Source organism: Selaginella moellendorffii, unplaced genomic scaffold, assembly GCF_000143415.4.
Source record: "Selaginella moellendorffii unplaced genomic scaffold, v1.0 SELMOscaffold_14, whole genome shotgun sequence".
NCBI lineage: Eukaryota > Viridiplantae > Streptophyta > Lycopodiopsida > Selaginellales > Selaginellaceae > Selaginella > Selaginella moellendorffii.
Window position 1 is genome coordinate 2,538,217 of NW_003314275.1, and position 18,131 is coordinate 2,556,347.

Genomic DNA, 18,131 nt, shown 5'->3' on the forward strand with positions numbered 1-18,131 from the left:
AGATTTAATAGAGATTAAAAAAAGGATATTGAAGAATGGTGTTCCCTATCCTAAAGATGTTAAAGTGTAATTATAGGATGATCAATGTTAGACAAATAACTCAATTTTAGAAAGGTAGAACTATGGTACAAATGCTCTTGGACTACCAAGGGCAAATAAATATAACTTTAGTATAATAGATTAATATATCAATGGTACCTTTGGGTCTTTAGAGTAGAATTTAAATATATGGAGCATTTGGATCAAGTGCAAAAGCTATATGCTTTGAAGGACACCTTTAAGTTCCCCAAGATGGGATGAAAATTTATGGAGGTTATGAGTGAAATTATTCGAAGTGATTAAAGGTATGGTTGAATGACTAAAGTAAAATAAAAAACACTTACATAAAAAGAATGGACATAAAGACATTTTTGAGTTTCTTCTTGAAATATTGAGTGTAGTGCATGTGATTTGGACTCCTTCTCAAACTCTATCTTGGACTATTATCACCATATATTATTGAACTTTGGGGATAAAAAAGCCATTAAAGGATCTTTCATTAAATAATTGCCCCTTTTTTAGTTGGCATAGAGGGAGTGTGTTATAAAGAGGGAAAGGTAAACTTCAAATGAGAAGAGTAATAAGCCAAAAAGTAAGGCCAAGAAGAACAAAGGATTAAAAGAGTAACTAATAGTAGGAGAAAGGATAATTTAATTCTTTGTGAATCAAAGTAGATGCCCTTATAGTGAGAATGGGGATGACTATTAAGAGCTAACTCCCCTAAAATACAAGATGTTACACCATCGTCTCTAAGATGAAAGAGGCCTTCTAGAGAGTAAAGGATATTATAGTATGATTGATGATAGTTAAGAATAAAGGAATAGAGGTTGATAATAAAAATGTTTTAAAAAAAAATAAAAGAGAAGATTATTGCGAACCACCTCCAAAAGTAGTGGCAATTGAATAACAAGAGATTATCCCTAAAACAAGTACTACATATTATGTCAAGGCCAATTTCAATTAATATTACAAAGGACAAATGGCTTTGTGAGGGTGAATTATCTTTATATTTTACACTATCCAACCGTATAATATGTGAAGTGGACCTTTATGTTAGTGATAAAAACCATTAAAGTTTTTGGGAAAATAGATCAAGAACAAGGTTAGATATGCTCTATCAACTCATATGTAAAAATTTAAAAGCTTTGATAGTGTATAATTTCAATTAAAACCCACAAAGGTTTTTAATTCTTGAGGACAACTTTATAGAGTAATAATTGAATTCATTCAGATCTTAAAGGACTTCACAAATAAGCCTTTATTATTGGGTGGAGATATAGCATTTTGACAACACCCAAGAATACTAAAATGGTTAACATTAATATGTGTATGTGAATGTGGGTAGTATATGAAAAGGAAGATCAACTATAAACAATAAATGAATATCACTAAGATAAGTAGAAGGAATATTAAAAATGATTTTTTGTGTGTGCAAAAGCATTGTCTTTCAAGTGTGAATTTGGTATATAAATTTGCAAAAAAGAAAAATTTGGAACCCGACAATAGGATGTAGTGGGGATGCTAGTAGTGGTTAAAGGTTTGTGTGAATAATTTTATAATAGACATAATATTAGTTCTGGGGTCAAGTGTAATGTGTTTAATTTAAAATCAAAGATATGACTAAAGCTTGTTGGTAAGTCATTAATTAGAGAAGGATTATTCTTTTAAGAGATCTTAAAGGAGCTTCCTTAATTTTATCAAATATAAATAGACCATTTTTATTTGTCACCAAATTTATTTCATAATAATAAAAAACCAGATATTGCCACTGTTTTGTTAATAATATTGATCCTTAAAAATGTGGAATTAAGAGGCCTATATTAGTATAAAAAACACTTTGAAAATGTATTCACTAATTATTGTATAAAAAAGAGTTATAAAGTCAACAAGTTCATGGCTAAAATAGCCAATGATCTTCAAAAAAAACATTGAATAAGTGAAAGAGAACATTTAATAAAATACAAGTGATTAAAACGAATATAAAAGCTCTCAAAAGACTGATCAAGAAACATCTAAAAGATGTTATATTTTAAACCTAATTATCAAAAATAAAGTAGTAATTATTCATTTTAGAAGTGGAAAAATGCTCCACATTTTCAATAGAGATTCTCTGATCTTCATTCATTATAGATGAATCAATCAATCCATTAGTCATTTTATGGACCCGAACCTGGGTGATCTATCCATAACCAAGATGAAGCTTGGATGAAACTAGGTGAAGGTTCAAACCAACAGATGTTGAAAAATGAAAGTATTCATTAAATCTAGATATTTAAGATGGATTATTAGTGGATATTTAAGATGGATTCATTAAATAAAGAATTTTATATGTCAATATAAAGTTTAAGGTATCATCCCCTTTTAAGGATGATTATGGTATGATGCACATAAGCCTAAAAAAAATGCACAACATAGTGAAAGAATATTATTATTAGCTATTTAAAGCAAACCTTTGGAGTAAAGACACTAAGTATCATATGAAATGCTTAGATTATTAAAAAAGGAAGCACCATACTTAGATTGGATTGGACAAGAGTTATTACATATATAGAACAATGTGATAGCAATTGGAAAATGGCTAGAATGAGCAATTGTTAAGATTATAACATTTATATAAAAATATGATGATGCAGCTCTTATCAAGAATTGAAGATTGATATTAATGCTCAATATGCTATACAAGGTAATTGTGAAGGTATTTACTAAGAGATTAAGATCAATATTATCAGAGACTACATTATACATAAAAGAGTTTTGTGGAAGGGAGATAGTTGATGGATAATGTACACAAGGTACTTTTAACAATTACAAATCAATGATCAAAAATTGTTGAAAGCCTTGATTTTATTAAACTATGAAAAAGTTGATTATAGAGTTGATATTTTAATAGGCAATTATGAGGAGTATTGGTATGCCAAATAAATTTATAAGATAAACAGCTGCTCTATACTAAGATGTAGTTAGCAAAGTCACAATTGATGGACAATTGAAAACATTATATATAGTAGTATTTAATATGGCAAGGGTGTCCCTTATTGTTTCTTTTTGTAGGCAATATTCTATCATATTACTTAGTAAGGCAAAATGGTCCTCAAGGATAGATGTTACTTAATTTGCTCTAAGATATAGCACTGGTTCTTGAGGTTGAACTCAAGTCTAATGCTTTTGTGGATAACATATAAGTAGTTACAAGAGGGACCCTAAAAAATCTAAATAGAGTTTAATAAAGTTGTTAGAACTAAGATTAACTATAAATTAGTTGACATTCGGCTTCTAGAATTAAATCCATTTACATGGGGGTTTAAATAAGATTTCAAGTGGGTTAAAAGGAATGACATTACAAAATATATTGAATTCTGATAGGTTGTATAAATGATCCACTCCTACATAATCAAAAGGCAATGAAAAAGCTCAAAGAATAATTAAAGTTTTAGACATCATATAAATTGTCATTTTTTTTCATATGTGTGGTTGTGAACAAATAATGCTTAGGATATTGTTCTTGATTGCATCATGAAATTTGGATTGAAAGACACTTAAAGATATAAATAAGTTTATACAAACATATGTTTAGAGTGGCCATAACTTAAGGTATAGCCAAGGTAAAATAGAACTTAATTATAAAATTAAAACAAGATGGAAGAATTAATATAAATTAATATTGCATGGAAGTTAGAAAAAATAGAAATTTTCAAATCAGTACAAATTAGATTGTTAATCAATATTTCTCAATAATATGTTCAAATACAAATGGAGGTGTTTGAAAACTTGAAAGCTCAATGCAACAAATTTTACAATGATAAAGATGAGAGAATTAAAGGTGATGGTTATATGGGTATAGGTGCAAATGATCATTGCAACAACAGCCCAAATGCTCCAACTAGAGAAAAGGGGAAAGAGAAATCAGCTAAAGAAAGTGCAAAATAAAGTATAGTTTTAACATTTTTTTTATGGTAATGAGGTAAGGTAAATATTTGTGAATGGAAGTGAACACCATTAAACAAATGGTTTCAATTGATACAATCAAAACAACCTTAGCATGTAATTCACAAGTAACATCTCTCTCCATTAGTACTTCTAAAGTTAGTCCTCCCTCTTGAAAAGCTCTTTATTAGTTTTGTACTCAATAAAATTATACAAGTTTTTTTTTTTGTGTTTTGCTAGTAAATAAAAGACACCATTTAATAAAGATGAACTCTTGGAAGTCAAAATAGAAGAACTAGAGAACCCTAGTTTTTGAAAGAAGAGAAACATATAATTTCAAATTTTAATCTAGAGTAGGTAGTTTTCACTTTTTACTTTATAGTAATTTTAGATAGAAGCCTTATCTTGTTAAATTATGAATTTTATAATACTATTGTGTAAGATAACCTCTACATTTCATAGATATGCCTCAATTGCTGATCTAGACATTTTCTATAAATATCTAATAAGACTAAATGAGACCAATATATATGGTGTTTGATGGACACAATAATTTATTATATAGTAATATTGAAGGACTAATGCTTTTTGTCAAAACTAGTATAAAAAAAAGCAAATAAAAACTAAAAGCCAAGCTAAGTATGAAGAGTTTCTACTTTATATTTATTTAGCTAAATACAGATGCTAGTTTACTAATACTTGAATAAGAGATTAATAAAAGGATCTAACAATACCAATCTTTTGCTGTCGTGGTAGTAAAAGAAAAATATTTAAAAGGACTCGTTAAAAGGATTCATGTACTTGTGAAGGACCTAGTCAAAAAGTGGATGTCCTTTACATGTAATTTTGAACCATAAGGCAAATAAAACATCCTTTCCTCTTATGTTGTTTGCCCAAATAAGGAATGAAAGGATACTTTGTGCATTTGGCATCCATGGAAGACTTAAGAGGCAAAAGCACTAAATTTGATTACTTTAAATATTTTAAACTGTTTGAACTTCATAAACTTTCATTAACTATTACAATTTACAATTTGGTATATTAGTAAGCCACTGCAACAATCTCTAATTTGCCCAAACTTTATATATCATGGATGCCTTGACCTCCTAATTCTTGGCTCCAAATCACATGTTTTGGACTTAGAACTCTCCAATCATGTTGAGAAACAAAATATACTCAAAGTGCAATGACCCAAAAAGCACTCCTCACACTTCCTTGCTCACGAAATTTGCAAACCTTACCCGAGGCATGGCTTGCTCTTAATACCATCTTTATTGCTGTCCTCCTGAGTCCTTCATAAAGGTATTCAAGCTTCTAGGACACATTGTCCACTAACAGAAGTTCAAGTTTGACCTCATCCCCCTTACCAAACCTGCTCGTTCAAGCATGTTATAACCGGCACCTCTATGGTTTTCTAGAGGTTAATAAATAATAGAAGCCTTCTTAACAAAATTGGACTGGGCCTCCTAGCTCACCTCTATCTTCCACCTGCTCCTCAGCTTCACTTGGGATGAATCTGGTTGAACATGGCACCATCTCGTCAATCTCATGCCTAGCCTGGTTGTGCAAATCCCAGTGAATCCCAAAAGCACACCCTATTTGTCCCTTCTCTCTCGGATTGCCAGCACCACCTGCAGCAAGTCCCTTGGCTCAAGCTCACTCTGCCTAAAAGTAGGTCTGCACATCCATTTAGGCAGTGAAGAGATCGTCCCAGGATCACTGGATCCGAAAGTTCCACAACTCAAGCGTTGGGCCAGGGGTTAAGTAGTGGGAAGCACTAGAAAGAAAGCTGAGAGGTCTTAAAGTTTGCCAAATCCACTCCCTAAAGCAAAAGCACAAGACTTGGTGTGGCTGTGTCATGAACATCCACCGGAGGAATGGGGAGGTTCTCTTCTAGACTGACCTCACCACAACTAGGGCCAGATCCACATGATTCTTTGGAGAAAACTTAAAAGTTCACGGGCACAGCCATCTCAAGCCGTTTGAAAAATGAGCACTGCACAAGTTCTCAACGTCACTAAGTTCAGTTCATAGTGGCTTTCAATGCTATAGATCCCCACCGAATTTCTTCTTGCCGACTTGGGATCAATCCAAATCGTGAATCAAATCGCATGCCGGAGTGCGCTGGGAATCATTGGAAGAAAATTCAATAGCTGCGATTCGTCAACAGATGATCCAAGGGCCCGGAATAAAGCTCAGCTTCCAGCCTTAGAGATGGAGTATTGTGCTCCCAAGCTGTCAATCTGCCCTACAGGACATGCAAGGGGTGGCAAAGAATCTTCTTCCCTCAGCCTTTGTGGATGACATAGGACTGGGGGCAGAGGACTCCGCGGAAAACCTGCGACCTGTACTTCAACGAAGCATTGAGATCAAAAGATATGGACACTGAGCTCACGTGGCTGAACCTAGAAGAGACAAAATCACTACCTCAGCTTCCAGATCAGCTGGCAATATGAGCCAGAACCTCAGAATCAGAAAGCGGTGCTGAAACTGGGATCAACTCAAGCTGGGCAAGCAAGAAGCTCTTATTCTCGGGATGGTGTATGGTAGTGAACAGCATCCTGCTCGGAGCAATCATGGATAAATGAATGATCCACGAAATAAACTAGCTGATGGTCTTCATGCGTATCACGAGGTGGTGCAAAAGTCGACTAGCACTCGGTCACACACCCTAAGCACGAAGGCAGCCTCAACATCATCGAGGCACTCCTGTTCAAAATCTTCATGAGGCTGCTCATGCCTGGACACCAGCCATGGAGGGTCTTGCTGCAGGACCAATTCCTCAAAGTCCTCCCAGATAGGAAAGAACACACTGCAGAATTAGGAACCAGATCCCAAGCTAATCAGCAATTCGCACAGCTTGTCTAGTGCAGAGCTCTTCTCAGACGCTCCTCTCAAGATGACAAATGCACACACTTTTTCTGGTAAACTGTTCAACGTATGGCCTCAGTTCAAATGCAACTTCAAATTAAAATGGCCCTGATCCAAGGAACAGATGGATCACCAACCAATTTTCTTGAACACACTTACCAGGAAGATGCTAGGCGAATCGGAGGACAGAGGACTGGACCAAACCTGTTGAGAGCTACACAAGGTGGGGCTCTGCATATTTGCCGAGGCGGACTCAATGATGGAACAGAACCATATGGCGGATAACTGTGACAGGATCAAAGCGTTTTCTCTTGATATACCTTACTCAAAAGAATTCATGACCTTTATGTAAATTCTCCAGTATATACAGGATATATTATAAATAATATAATATAATTATACCGGGAGTTCATAGTAAAAAGCAAGGTATAGAGGGACCAAGAGTGAGCCATCCATGCAACAAGATTTTCCGGGCCAGGACGCAGTGTCAAGATCATCCAGCAGTAACCGTGGTACATACAAGGAAACATAATGCGTGAGATCATTCTAACAAGAGGTTACTTATTATCAAAGCATCGTGGGGACTGATACTCTGCAGTCACAAGCTGGTGAAAGAGTTAGTGTTGATCGCCTGGATCAATTGGGAGAGAGCCACCCATGCACGAACCCGTTGGCAGCAAGTACGAGTGGCAGAAATCCGAGCCACATGGCCGTGAGAATATCCAAAATATAACTGATATATGATTATATATCTTTTTCAGCTTGCACACTTTCAGTGAGATGGTACTGGATGTAAGCAACTCTTCAGCATCTCTGATATCCTTTTATTCTTCTTCTTCACCTTCTGGGGATTGGTTTCTTCGCCACTCTGCATTGCAACAAAAAAACATTGTTAATACTGATAAGTTCTGTTGCTTAGCCAACTATCACAATAATTCTAATCGCTGCTTCCATTTTCAAACGCCCCACGAGAATCTCGCCCCCATAGCATTTAAGCCAATGCCGGCGCGCCAGCGCGGCATATTCTTCCTATTTCTAGACATCGCTGATCGTACCTGGCCGCGCCCTGCTGGAGCATCCTCCGGCCGCGCCTCTGCCACGTGTCCAGCCGCCTTCCCCGCTGCTGGTGACGTCAGCGCTGGAACCTGCGCCGCTGTCCACTCCCCGCTGTGGAGATGCATGCTCAGCTGCGTCCACGAGGTGCGATCGTCAGGAGCGTGGGGAAATTGGCCAATTCTCCCAAATTCCAGACCGAAAATGAGAGCTTTTCGAGGAGAAATGGAGAAATCCGAGCACTTTACCGTGTCTAGCCGATCTTCCAAGTGCGCGACGCGCTCTACCAGCGTTCCCTTCTTCTCGACCTCCTCCAGAGCATCGAGGATTGGCTTGATCCTGGCGCTGGATGGAGTGGAGAGGCTGGACGATCGCGCGGACGACGAAGACCAGCAATTGGCGCCACTATCCACAATCACCGATCTCGGACTGTAACGCCCTTCCAGTGATCTCATCTGGGGAGAAAGAAATCCACAGGAGCAGGAGAATGAAACATTGCAATTTTTAACCCACGAATTGAAACTCACGTTTAGCTCCAGATCTTCGACGCGCTTGAGCAGCGGCAGCGTTAGTCGCGGAGAATTGGTACTCATCTTGCTCGATTCCTCGCGCTCGCCTCCATTATAATCATGGCTTTCGCGATCGTCCGCGTCTAGATTCCTTCCCATTCCCCAAAACGAAGAGAGCTTGTTCTTCCTTATAAGACAACTCACAACATAAAAAAGAAAAAAACATCAGCTGTAATAACACGTGGCTATAAAGCCGACGGCCAAGATCGATTTTTTAACAGACGGTGACGAGATAGCTTAGTTTATTAAGGGGCAAACTACATAAAAATTGGAATTTGTTTCTCATAAAAATTGTTTTCTTATTAGTCCAGAAAGTTATACTGCCTCGCTGCGATCGATCGTCTCTTTTGTCGCCATGAATGAACTTGCTGTTCTTCGCTCGCTCGATCGATCTTTCTTAGTAAGTGTATCCCTTCTCGAACATCTCCTTCTTGGCAGCGTCGGATTCTCCCTCGGCCGTGTACTGGCCGAGCTGCGCCTTGGAGTTTGCCTTGGCCCGGACAAGGAGAGCGTCTTGAGCCGCCTTGACGTTCTCTGGAAGTCCCTTCCATGTCTGCAACACCGTGTTCTGCAAAGCACGGGCGTACGAGAAGGATACGTGCCACGGGTTGGGGCTCTGGTTCATTGCGTTCAAGTTGAGCGTCGCCTCCACCTCGGATTGTCCTCCAGACAAAAACTGGCAAAGAAAAATCATGAGAAAAGTTCGATTTTGGAACTGAAAAGGAGAAACTTTACCATGATGCCGGGAACAGAGGGGGGAACTCTGTGGTGGAGCATCTTGAGCGTGTAGTCGGCGACTTCCTGGGGAGTGGACTTGGTTCCCTTGTAGTCTGCGCCGGGAGTGACCATGCTGGGTTTCAAGAGGATACCCTCGAACAGGACGTTGTTCAGTGACAGGTAGTAGAAGGTCTTGGCCCAGACTTTCTCTGCAACCTCCAAGGTCCTGTCAATCCCGTGCTCTCCGTCCAGGAGAACCTCAGGCTCAACAATTGGCACTAATCCATTGTCCTGAGAGGAACCATCAAACGCGATCAGTGAAAGGCAAAGTTTTGATTGTTCCAACCTGAGAGATGGCGGCATAACGAGCAAGGCCCCAAGCGGCTTCAGTCACTGCTAGCTCGGAAGGACCGTTTGGAATGCTAATGACTGTTCGCCTGTTGATAGAAAAAACATTGTTTGTTAGACAAACAAAAAATATGTCAAGACAAACTAGAAATCCATCCAAGGCTTACCACTTCGCAAACCTCGCACCCTGGCCGTAGTAAGCAGCTGAGCGAGAAGCCAAACCGTCAAGTCCTTGGCACCACGACTCGTTGTTGGATCCAGCGAGTGGAACGAGACCCTAGTGTTAGATCAAAAGTGTTAGATCAAAAGGAAAGAAAGAGATCAGAAGTCTTACCTTGTCGACCTTGATTCCAGGCACGATGTTCTGCTCCTTGAGGCAATCCACGAACGTCTTGCCTCCTTTCGCCGACTGGTAGAGCGTCTCCTCGAACAAAATCGCGCCAGAAATGTAAGATCCCAGGCCAGGGGTGGTGATCAGGAGCTCCCTGTAAGCTTGTCTGTTGTCCTCGGTGTTGTCGAGGCCAATCGATGCCAATCTCTTGCCACAGGTCGCGTTGGACTCGTCCATGGCAAGAATTCCTCGGCCCTTCGATGCCACGGTTTTCTACATCGCAAGAAATGGAAATCTTCCAGTCAGCAAAACCTTTTTCCAGGATTTCCGCAGCAAAATCGAGCACTTACAGCAGTCTTGACGAGCTCCTCATCGTATCCCCCAGCTCTGACGACCAAAGAGGCGCTGCGGCCGGACGGCGAGCAATTCACTGTAGAAAGCTTGACGCTCTGCCCCATGAACTGAGATCCAGCGAGGCTCAACGTGTTGTTGAGCGCCATAGCCGCGGCCATTGCTCCTCGCAACCAAGGATCGATGAGCACCCTGCCTGGAAAACCCTAAAATTCCACACACCACTCGCAGACGGACACAAAAAAGAAGGCTACGTTGGCTCATATCGGACGGCTGCCGCCGCCCCTTTATACATCCAACGGCTGGTAGCGCGCCTCTAATCTGACGACAGAGTGGATGGTCCATGTTTCTCCTTTGACGAGAGCCACAATGTAGCAAGCGGCGAATGGACGGCCCAGATTTTGTGTCCTCGGTTGCCACACGACCTTTATCATTCCCATCTGGGAACAATAGTGGATGCCATTGTAAAAAATTTTAGACTAAATTTTCTCGTCCACTATATCCAAATTCTTCCAAGCTTTTGTGTCCAATCCTTTAATCTTCGAGGACTTTCGGAGTTACACCTCATTCCATATCAGGCTTCTTCTAAAGTTGACGCTTTGATAAAATTTTACACTCTCATGGTCTATGAACTACTGATACCTTTCGAGTAACTATGTCGTCCCTGGTTCATGAAAAAACAACCTCTAACTTGTCATGGACAGAGCTTTTCCTTGGGCGAATTTCCCCGTCCACGACTTGGGATACAACTCCACAGGCTCGCTGGAGATAATCTCGTCCAAAAACGCAGACATTCTTTGCCGCTTACACAGGCTGCCTGGAAAGCTTTTCTCGTGGGGAGCCTCGGGAGAATGAGTGTGTGTGAGATACCTTGAATTAAAAAACGATCAATCAGCGTAGGATCGGAAACAAGAGTTTAGTTTACTCACAACTGCTCTTTCGCACGGGTGATTCCAACGTAGAACAGCCGTCGCTCTTCTTCGGGGTCCGAGTTTTCGTGTGGCAAGATTCCCGCATTGACACCGACTATGAAGACACAGGGAAACTCCATTCCCTTTGAGGCATGGAGCGTCAGCAAGCCAACGTGTTCCTTGTTCGTTTCCTGTAGAAAGCTAACTTTAAGCTTTGCAGCACTTGAAAGGCTATATACATTTACCTTGTCATCAGAGGTTATTAGCATGACGTCTTCAAGGAAGCCGGCCAGGGCACGACGCCCCTTCCCATGCTTGCCTTCGGCAGAATCTGCGCTTTCCTGCACTTCAATAATTCAAGCCAACATTCGAAAATAAAAACGAAAAACTACACCTTGAACTGTTCCACGACTTGACATCTTTTCTCAAAGATCCTCTGATCTTCCGTGTGCTCTTCCAAGTATTTAATAAACTGCGTCCTGTATATAGCCCGTGGTCTCAGATAATCTCGTAAAGAATCGAACTTACTTGTCAATTACAGCCTGAAGCAAGTTAGCAGAGGACTCCTTTTCACTGAGCTTCGTCAGCGACTCTAGAAGCTCACAAAAGCTCAAAACTGCCGTTCTGTGACAAGCACGACATAAGCGCCTAAAAAATAATCAGCCAAATGTGGATTCTACTTTGCCTTCGCTGTTATTCCCAAGTGCTTGTGTCCAGGATCATCCTCTTTGAGTTTCTGAAAAAAACTTCTTTAAGAATCACAAGAGATGTCAACGAGCCTGTACCAGTAACGCTTTGAAAAGTGGTAGATCTCGTTCCGAAGCCCATTGTTTGAGATGGAAAATTGTTTTCTCACCAATTCCTGTATTAGCCCACTCACTGGTTAGCGACAAGTTACACGGTACGTAACTTACCCCGAGGTGGCGTATTGATAATACGTGCCAGAGCGAGTTCATCATTACTATTGTGAATAAGTTTCAAGTAGCTGAGAAGGTCCTTTATCACCTTGTGCGAAAACAGTGGAGTTGCTCCTAGCAGCTTGTATGGTATATTTGCCTTGATTAATGCTGATTCTAGAAGAAAACTCTGCATAAAAGAAACTGATTGCTGGAAAATAACAAAGAAAAACGCGAGATACCTGTCTGTGAGTTCGATAGAGCACCGCACAGTCGCTCCATCTATCTTTCCTGGTTCGAATGATTTCATCGGCAACAAAACGACTTTCTTCAGTGGGGTCACTCAGCCAGCAGACCTTTACAGGTGCCGTCCAGGGCTGTAAAGTTCAAAAAGTTATATCGCATTATCGTATTATTTTTCTTACCTTAATGGAGATAGGCTTCAGAGCTTCTAATTGTCCAATGCGACGACTCATCATACTGTTTCCGATTATTTTCGAAGCAGCACTGAGAATAGCCTTAGATGATCGATAATTCTTCCGCAGCTGTAGGTGATGTAAAATGTCGAAAGTAACTAAAAAGTTTTGCATAAATTACCTGAAAAGTAGCTATCTGCGGGAAGTCGTTACCCAGGAGATATTGCATATTTCGTGACTCAGCACCTCGCCAACCATATATTGCCTACACCACGGACAATGTCAACAAAAAGTTGCAAAAATTCAACACGGCTGTGACTACCTGATCGATGTCACCGACCACGAAAAGATTTTGATTTTCAGAGCAGAGTAAACGGATAAGCTCATACTGGGCCTGTATCGAAGCGTTCAGAAACATATAACGAACGATCCTGTTGGTACCTTGTCTGTGTCCTGGAACTCGTCGACAAGCACGTAAGACCATCGCTTCTCGAACCTCTGACAGCAACAAAGAAAAATCAAATCAAATCAGAAAACGAAACAATCGCTCAATCAACAAACGACCTTTGCTCCAGACGCTGGCAAACACTGTTCCACAATCAGCGTGTTTCAGAGTAGAGTCCAACCTTTCGAGCTGACGGAGTCCGATGAAGCTCCATAATCGTCAAATAGATCAAATCGTCAAAGTCAGCCGCATTGTTCGCTCTTAGATGTTCCTGCGACAAGAAAAATAAGACGTGCCGAAGAGAAAGTAGAAAGCACCTCAAACATATGCAAAAGCTTGCTGACATCGTCGGTTAGAACCTTCGGGCGGGACGGAAGGTCTTTGCAGCGCTTTAACGCAACAAACCTCTCCAGGTACCAGCCTTTGGCTAATCTCATGAGAAAAAGTCCTCGCTTCAAGTCCTCCGAAGGTATGCGAAAGTGAACCGGTTTTTTATCGGTGGATGTGTGGCTGGAAATTTCCAAGCCACCGAAAAGATTAAGAAGGCCCCATTTGGAAGCACCGGAGTTGCATTCGGATAAGTGACCCTCAGCTACCTGAAAACATCAAACGTGAATATGTTACATACCATTTCCAAGTATCACCGTACCTTCACATATATATCTTTGAGAATCTTCTCACAGTCAGCTTCGTCATAGATAACAAAGGCCTGGCTTAATCCAGACTCGGGCTTTATGTCTGGAAGAAGCTGCTTCAAAAGCTTCGTACAAAAGCTATGGAACGTAGATATCTAAGAAAAAAAGATCAAGAAGGAAACAAAAGAAAAACACCATTCTTCCTTACCGTGATTTTTCTCGCAGCATCAATCCCCACCAAGGACCCAATCCGGTGTCGGATTTCTTGCGCAGCTTTGTTTGTGAATGTAATGCACTAGAAAATTCCACTTTCAGGAACTTCAAAGCCTACATTTTTACGTACCAAAATATTTTCCGGATCGATTGTGTTGTGCTTGATCTCGTGCACAATGCGATGCGTGAGAACCAGCGTCTTCCCGGAGCCCGGACCCGCGACAACGCGCACGCATTTCTCTGTGGTTGTCACGGCCGCCTCCTGCTCGTCGTTAAGCCCCGAGAAATGGAGAGCCGACACGCAAGAAATCCTGAATCCACCGCGCAGCCGGCCACGGCAGCGCATCAGCGTCCCATACACTGGGAGAAATCGGCATTGCGGCGCGAGCATCATCGCGAAGCGCGCAGCTTTCCACCGCGAGCGCGCCAAGAACGAGCATTCACATAAACCCTAAAGCCCAGACTAAAAGAACGAATATAGAAACCAAATCTTTGTTTTATTTGCATCTAGCTCACAAATGTGAAATTGGTGTCTTTCTTCCACAAAAATGATTTTTATTTCTCCTCCCCCACAAATCTTTTCCCTTTCACTCTGATCACTTGTGTTGTTGTTGTTGTTGTTGTTGTATGGTTTTGGGCTTGAATCTTCCCATTGTCACGTCTTTTTTCTTCATCGTCGTATCGTCTGGCGCCTCGCTCGTCTCGTCTCGTCGTCAAGTATCAGAAAGAATATCGTGTCGTTCTCTCCTCTGTGGAAAAAAGAAGGCTCACTCGCAGGTCAATTTCTTCTCAGCGGCCCATCCAAATCTCTCGAACAGGCTCAGCACCACACCATTGCTCCATCCAAATCCAGCCTAGAACACGAACACAAGAACTTCTTAGAAAGAACTTCGAGAAAACAACTTTAGCTTACCTGTGGCAAGTATTCTCCTCCCGATCCAACTTTACCACAGTACCGAGCATCGTACTTCTCCTGCATCTCTCCAGTCTCCAGGTATCCTACATAGTTCGTCTCCAACCACCGTCTAGAGATATCCTTGGCCAGAGCAATCCCTTCTTCGTTCTCAGTGAGCGCAAAGCCCTCTATGATCATGTGTTGAAGAGGAGCCCAAGCATTTGGGTAATCCCTGTTGAAGCAAAGCAACACAGATTAGCACCAGGGATTCCGCAAACAACTCCACTGTTCTCACCATTGTTGTCCTGTTTGTAAAAGCGAGGTCGTAATCCCAGCTGGTAGCAGCAGTCCCGATTCTTTGAACGACGCTATCATTTTTTGGATTTTCCTATCGCCTGTATGCAGCAAAAGATTTCTTTATGAGAAACCATCGCACTTGGGAAATTCTTTTTACCTGGTGGAACAACGCCGCACCAAAGAGGTATAAAGTTGGACGGGTAAGCGTCAGTGTTGTGATGTTCTGGGAGAAAGTCGTACGTAACCTGTGAAAGCAACAAAATCAATGACCACGTCTCACGGAAAAAAAAAAAAAAAAAAAGGGGGCCACAAGCCATCACGGAAGAGATGGAGCCTCTTCCCTGATGGCTTATGGCCCCCTTTTAGAGGTTTTTCGGGTTTAGAAGGTACCTCAAATGCCTTGTAATTGGCGGCGCTGTTTGTAGCGTTTCGCTTGACGAGCCAGTAGTCGAGATACTGACCCATCTCTTCATTCCATAGAATGGCGTCCATTGCAATCTTTCTAGAGTTTGCAAGCTTATAAAAGTGTTTCTCATAGTCAGACTTTCCAAGCAACTTCGCAAAAAGAGCAATGTTGTTTTCCATCTGAATGCGCAACCAAGCAAATACAAATTATTTAGTCGCAAATACTTAACCATCGCTGTTGTTACCTGTACAAGAAACGCGTTTAGATCCACTGGCAGGATGAAAGACGTCTTCATCGTTTTAAGATTGTGACGATCCCTGTGGGAAGAGAACCGGGATTAGAAATCAGATAAGACACAAAAAGCATTTAGACGCACTCCATCCAGCGAGAGCTGAAGTCCCAGCCACTCTCAGCAGCAGTGGCAATGTGGTGATAAAGCTCAGCTCGCTGGTGTCGCTCCAAACCTTTCGCAATTTGCATGTCCTGTGAAGACAAAAACAATAATTAAGAACGGGTTAGAAAGAGATTGTGATCTTACAATAGTGGAAGATTCGGGCCGTGGTTCATCCCACATAGCATAATATCTTGTTAACACATGCTCAACACCGTTTGCGTCACGGATATGAACTCGGTGAGGATCTGGATCACCGAAAACGTTCAGCGAAACAAGGCAAGACGGATTATAAAACCAACAAAAACTCACCAGCACACCAAAAGTTATGCTCCTTGAGAAGAGCCGGGAATGCCTTTTCCACAAACGAAACGTCCTTGGTCTCATGATAGATGGCCATGACGGCTTCGCTAAGCAGCGGGGGTTGGCTTCCTGTCAAGTCAAGAAAACGCATGAGTTAACCACATAACTTGCGAGGCGTTTAGGAAACTTACGGTTAGTGTAATAGGTGCGAGCACCATTTGGAATAAATCCAAAAGAATTGGCAAGGAACATCAGATTCTCCACGACATTCCTGGCCGTTTCGTAGAGCTTACTCACGAGAAGACCTCTGCAAGAAAAAAATGAAAAACCAAGAGAGATTTACACTTTTGAGGAAGAACACAAAAAGAAAAACGCGAGAAAAACTCTAGACCAACCTGACGATCCAGTAAGTATCCCAGTAGTAAACCTCCCTGAATCTGGCACCGGGAACGACGACTGGATTTGGAAGAGGTATCAGAGTGTGCTGGTGTGGATCCTTGTGCACCCTCTCCTTAACTTTCCTCGCCAAGAGCCACCACAGCGAATGCATCTTGAGCGCAAAGTCGCGAGCCGCGGGATTTGTAACATTCGCGAGGAACCCCTCTGGCTCGTTCTTAAAATCGGTGAGGTTGTCGGGTAGGAGATCGCTCCCGGGTTTGTCACAGAACTCGTTAAGGAAATGGTTAAACTCGCCTGCGCCAAGAAAAGAAACCAAACGGGTGTTAGATCGCGAGAGAACGAACACAATGCATCGAATTCCACCACGAAATTGAGAAAGAGAGGGAAGATTTCTTGCCTGTGTCGACGCTACCGTTGTTGTTCTGGAAGAGACTGACGAACGCCTCCTTGGTCGATGGCAGCGAGTGCTTGAGCGGCAGATCTACATAGACCTTAGGGTCGAAGTCGTGATCCCCTTCCACCTGGAGCGCCGCGTTCTGGATCATCACCAAGAACGACTCCAAATCCGTGTGATTCCTCATCACCACGGGCGTGCGGTAGCAACCATTGCAGCAAGGGATCTCCTCCATGGCCGAGATAGATCCGAGGGCCCGGCCGCTGGATTGAAGCTGCGGCTGCGCCGATTGCTCCTCCCCCGTGACGAATCCGCCCTGCCGCAGCGACTGGAGGCCCGATGCTACCGCGGATGCCGAGGGCGGCGGCGGCGACGCAGTGGCGCTAGGGTAGGCTGCTGCCGATGGCGATGGCGAGGACGACGATGCGGCGATGAGATGCGGCAGCCGTGCGAGCATTATCACCAACAGCAGAGCGGGCGAGGAGGATGATCGGGCGCGAGGAGGAGGAGTGGCGGAGGAGGAGAAGAGGCGCCGAGGCGGAGACGAAGCACACGGAGAGCACGAAGAATGATAAACAGGGGAAGAGAAATGGACGACCTGGCTCACCACGGGATTTGGGACCGCCATGCGCCCGCCCAGTGTGAATAGGGAGCTCCAGTCATAAATCAAATAAATCAAAAAGTTTTATTAAAGGATTAAAAGGAGGAAAAAATGGGAGAAAAGGGATATACCTCAAGCCGGCGGTTGATGCCTCGCCTAGATCAACGCCTGTGATGCGGGCGCACTGGAATTAGGTGGCTGCGTGTGTGCGACCAAACGAACGAGCGATACGAGAGCACCGATGCGCGGAGAAACCCCAGTGGCTTCCTAGGGCATTATATACCCACCACCTTTTGTTTGGATCCTATCGAAGCTCTCTCTGTCGCGATGGCCTCTTCCTCCACGGTACCAAAACTTAACAATGTGGCGATGCTTGCAGTGTCAGTCTAGGATCCACACACAGCCAAATTTCTCTTGCGTCTCTCGAATTTTTTTTGTGGCGATGGGGGTTGACTCGTGTAACTACGGTATTGCTCGCCGCCAGTACGCTTAGTCACTGGCGCGATGTGGCAACGCACGCAGCCGGGTGTCTATACGCAAATTCATCTCGGCTAGCTAGAGTATTGTGGCAGTGTCGTTTGGTTTGATCGAGTGGGGATGCTTGACCAGTGGGTTTGATTGATACTAGCCCAGTGAAACACTCCATGTGACAAAACCATGTGGGGCACAACGACGCCACCTCCCTTATCTATCCACAACAACAATTATACATGGTGTTTTAAACAC

General features: G+C 42.4%; 4 protein-coding genes across 4 annotated transcripts; all 4 read right to left on the reverse strand.

Moving 5' to 3' along the window:
* Positions 1 to 7,375: 7,375 nt before the first annotated feature.
* LOC9632689 lies at positions 7,376 to 8,587 on the reverse strand. Its single transcript, XM_024675246.1, has 4 exons — positions 8,415 to 8,587; positions 8,136 to 8,342; positions 7,890 to 8,021; positions 7,376 to 7,702 (listed from the first exon to the last, which is right to left on the reverse strand). Exons 1-4 carry the CDS (start codon positions 8,553 to 8,555, stop codon positions 7,607 to 7,609), a joined length of 576 nt encoding a protein of 191 aa, XP_024531014.1. The 5' UTR covers positions 8,556 to 8,587; the 3' UTR covers positions 7,376 to 7,606.
* A 94-nt stretch (positions 8,588 to 8,681) lies between these two features.
* Positions 8,682 to 10,465, reverse strand: LOC9632690 (fructose-bisphosphate aldolase 1, chloroplastic). The gene is made up of 6 exons (XM_002970583.2): positions 10,203 to 10,465; positions 9,856 to 10,125; positions 9,689 to 9,798; positions 9,520 to 9,610; positions 9,192 to 9,464; positions 8,682 to 9,132 (listed from the first exon to the last, which is right to left on the reverse strand). Exons 1-6 carry the CDS (start codon positions 10,362 to 10,364, stop codon positions 8,854 to 8,856), a joined length of 1,185 nt encoding a protein of 394 aa, XP_002970629.2. The 5' UTR covers positions 10,365 to 10,465; the 3' UTR covers positions 8,682 to 8,853.
* A 245-nt stretch (positions 10,466 to 10,710) lies between these two features.
* LOC112346443 (ATP-dependent DNA helicase Rep-like) lies at positions 10,711 to 14,163 on the reverse strand. The gene is made up of 18 exons (XM_024675458.1): positions 13,850 to 14,163; positions 13,715 to 13,801; positions 13,521 to 13,661; positions 13,189 to 13,467; positions 13,053 to 13,142; positions 12,868 to 12,924; positions 12,749 to 12,820; positions 12,608 to 12,691; positions 12,436 to 12,555; positions 12,253 to 12,387; positions 12,029 to 12,200; positions 11,900 to 11,976; positions 11,795 to 11,850; positions 11,643 to 11,738; positions 11,509 to 11,593; positions 11,360 to 11,455; positions 11,133 to 11,305; positions 10,711 to 11,073 (listed from the first exon to the last, which is right to left on the reverse strand). The coding sequence occupies exons 1-18, from the start codon at positions 14,111 to 14,113 to the stop codon at positions 10,890 to 10,892; spliced, it is 2,268 nt and encodes a 755-aa protein (XP_024531226.1). The 5' UTR covers positions 14,114 to 14,163; the 3' UTR covers positions 10,711 to 10,889.
* Positions 14,164 to 14,197: 34 nt separating this feature from the next.
* Positions 14,198 to 17,656, reverse strand: LOC9632691 (probable trehalase). Its single transcript, XM_024675385.1, has 13 exons — positions 17,537 to 17,656; positions 16,808 to 17,457; positions 16,407 to 16,704; positions 16,203 to 16,318; positions 16,021 to 16,140; positions 15,856 to 15,956; positions 15,694 to 15,800; positions 15,562 to 15,634; positions 15,302 to 15,496; positions 15,069 to 15,156; positions 14,910 to 15,009; positions 14,633 to 14,846; positions 14,198 to 14,573 (listed from the first exon to the last, which is right to left on the reverse strand). Exons 2-13 carry the CDS (start codon positions 17,430 to 17,432, stop codon positions 14,487 to 14,489), a joined length of 2,124 nt encoding a protein of 707 aa, XP_024531153.1. The 5' UTR covers positions 17,433 to 17,457; positions 17,537 to 17,656; the 3' UTR covers positions 14,198 to 14,486.
* Positions 17,657 to 18,131: the final 475 nt, after the last annotated feature.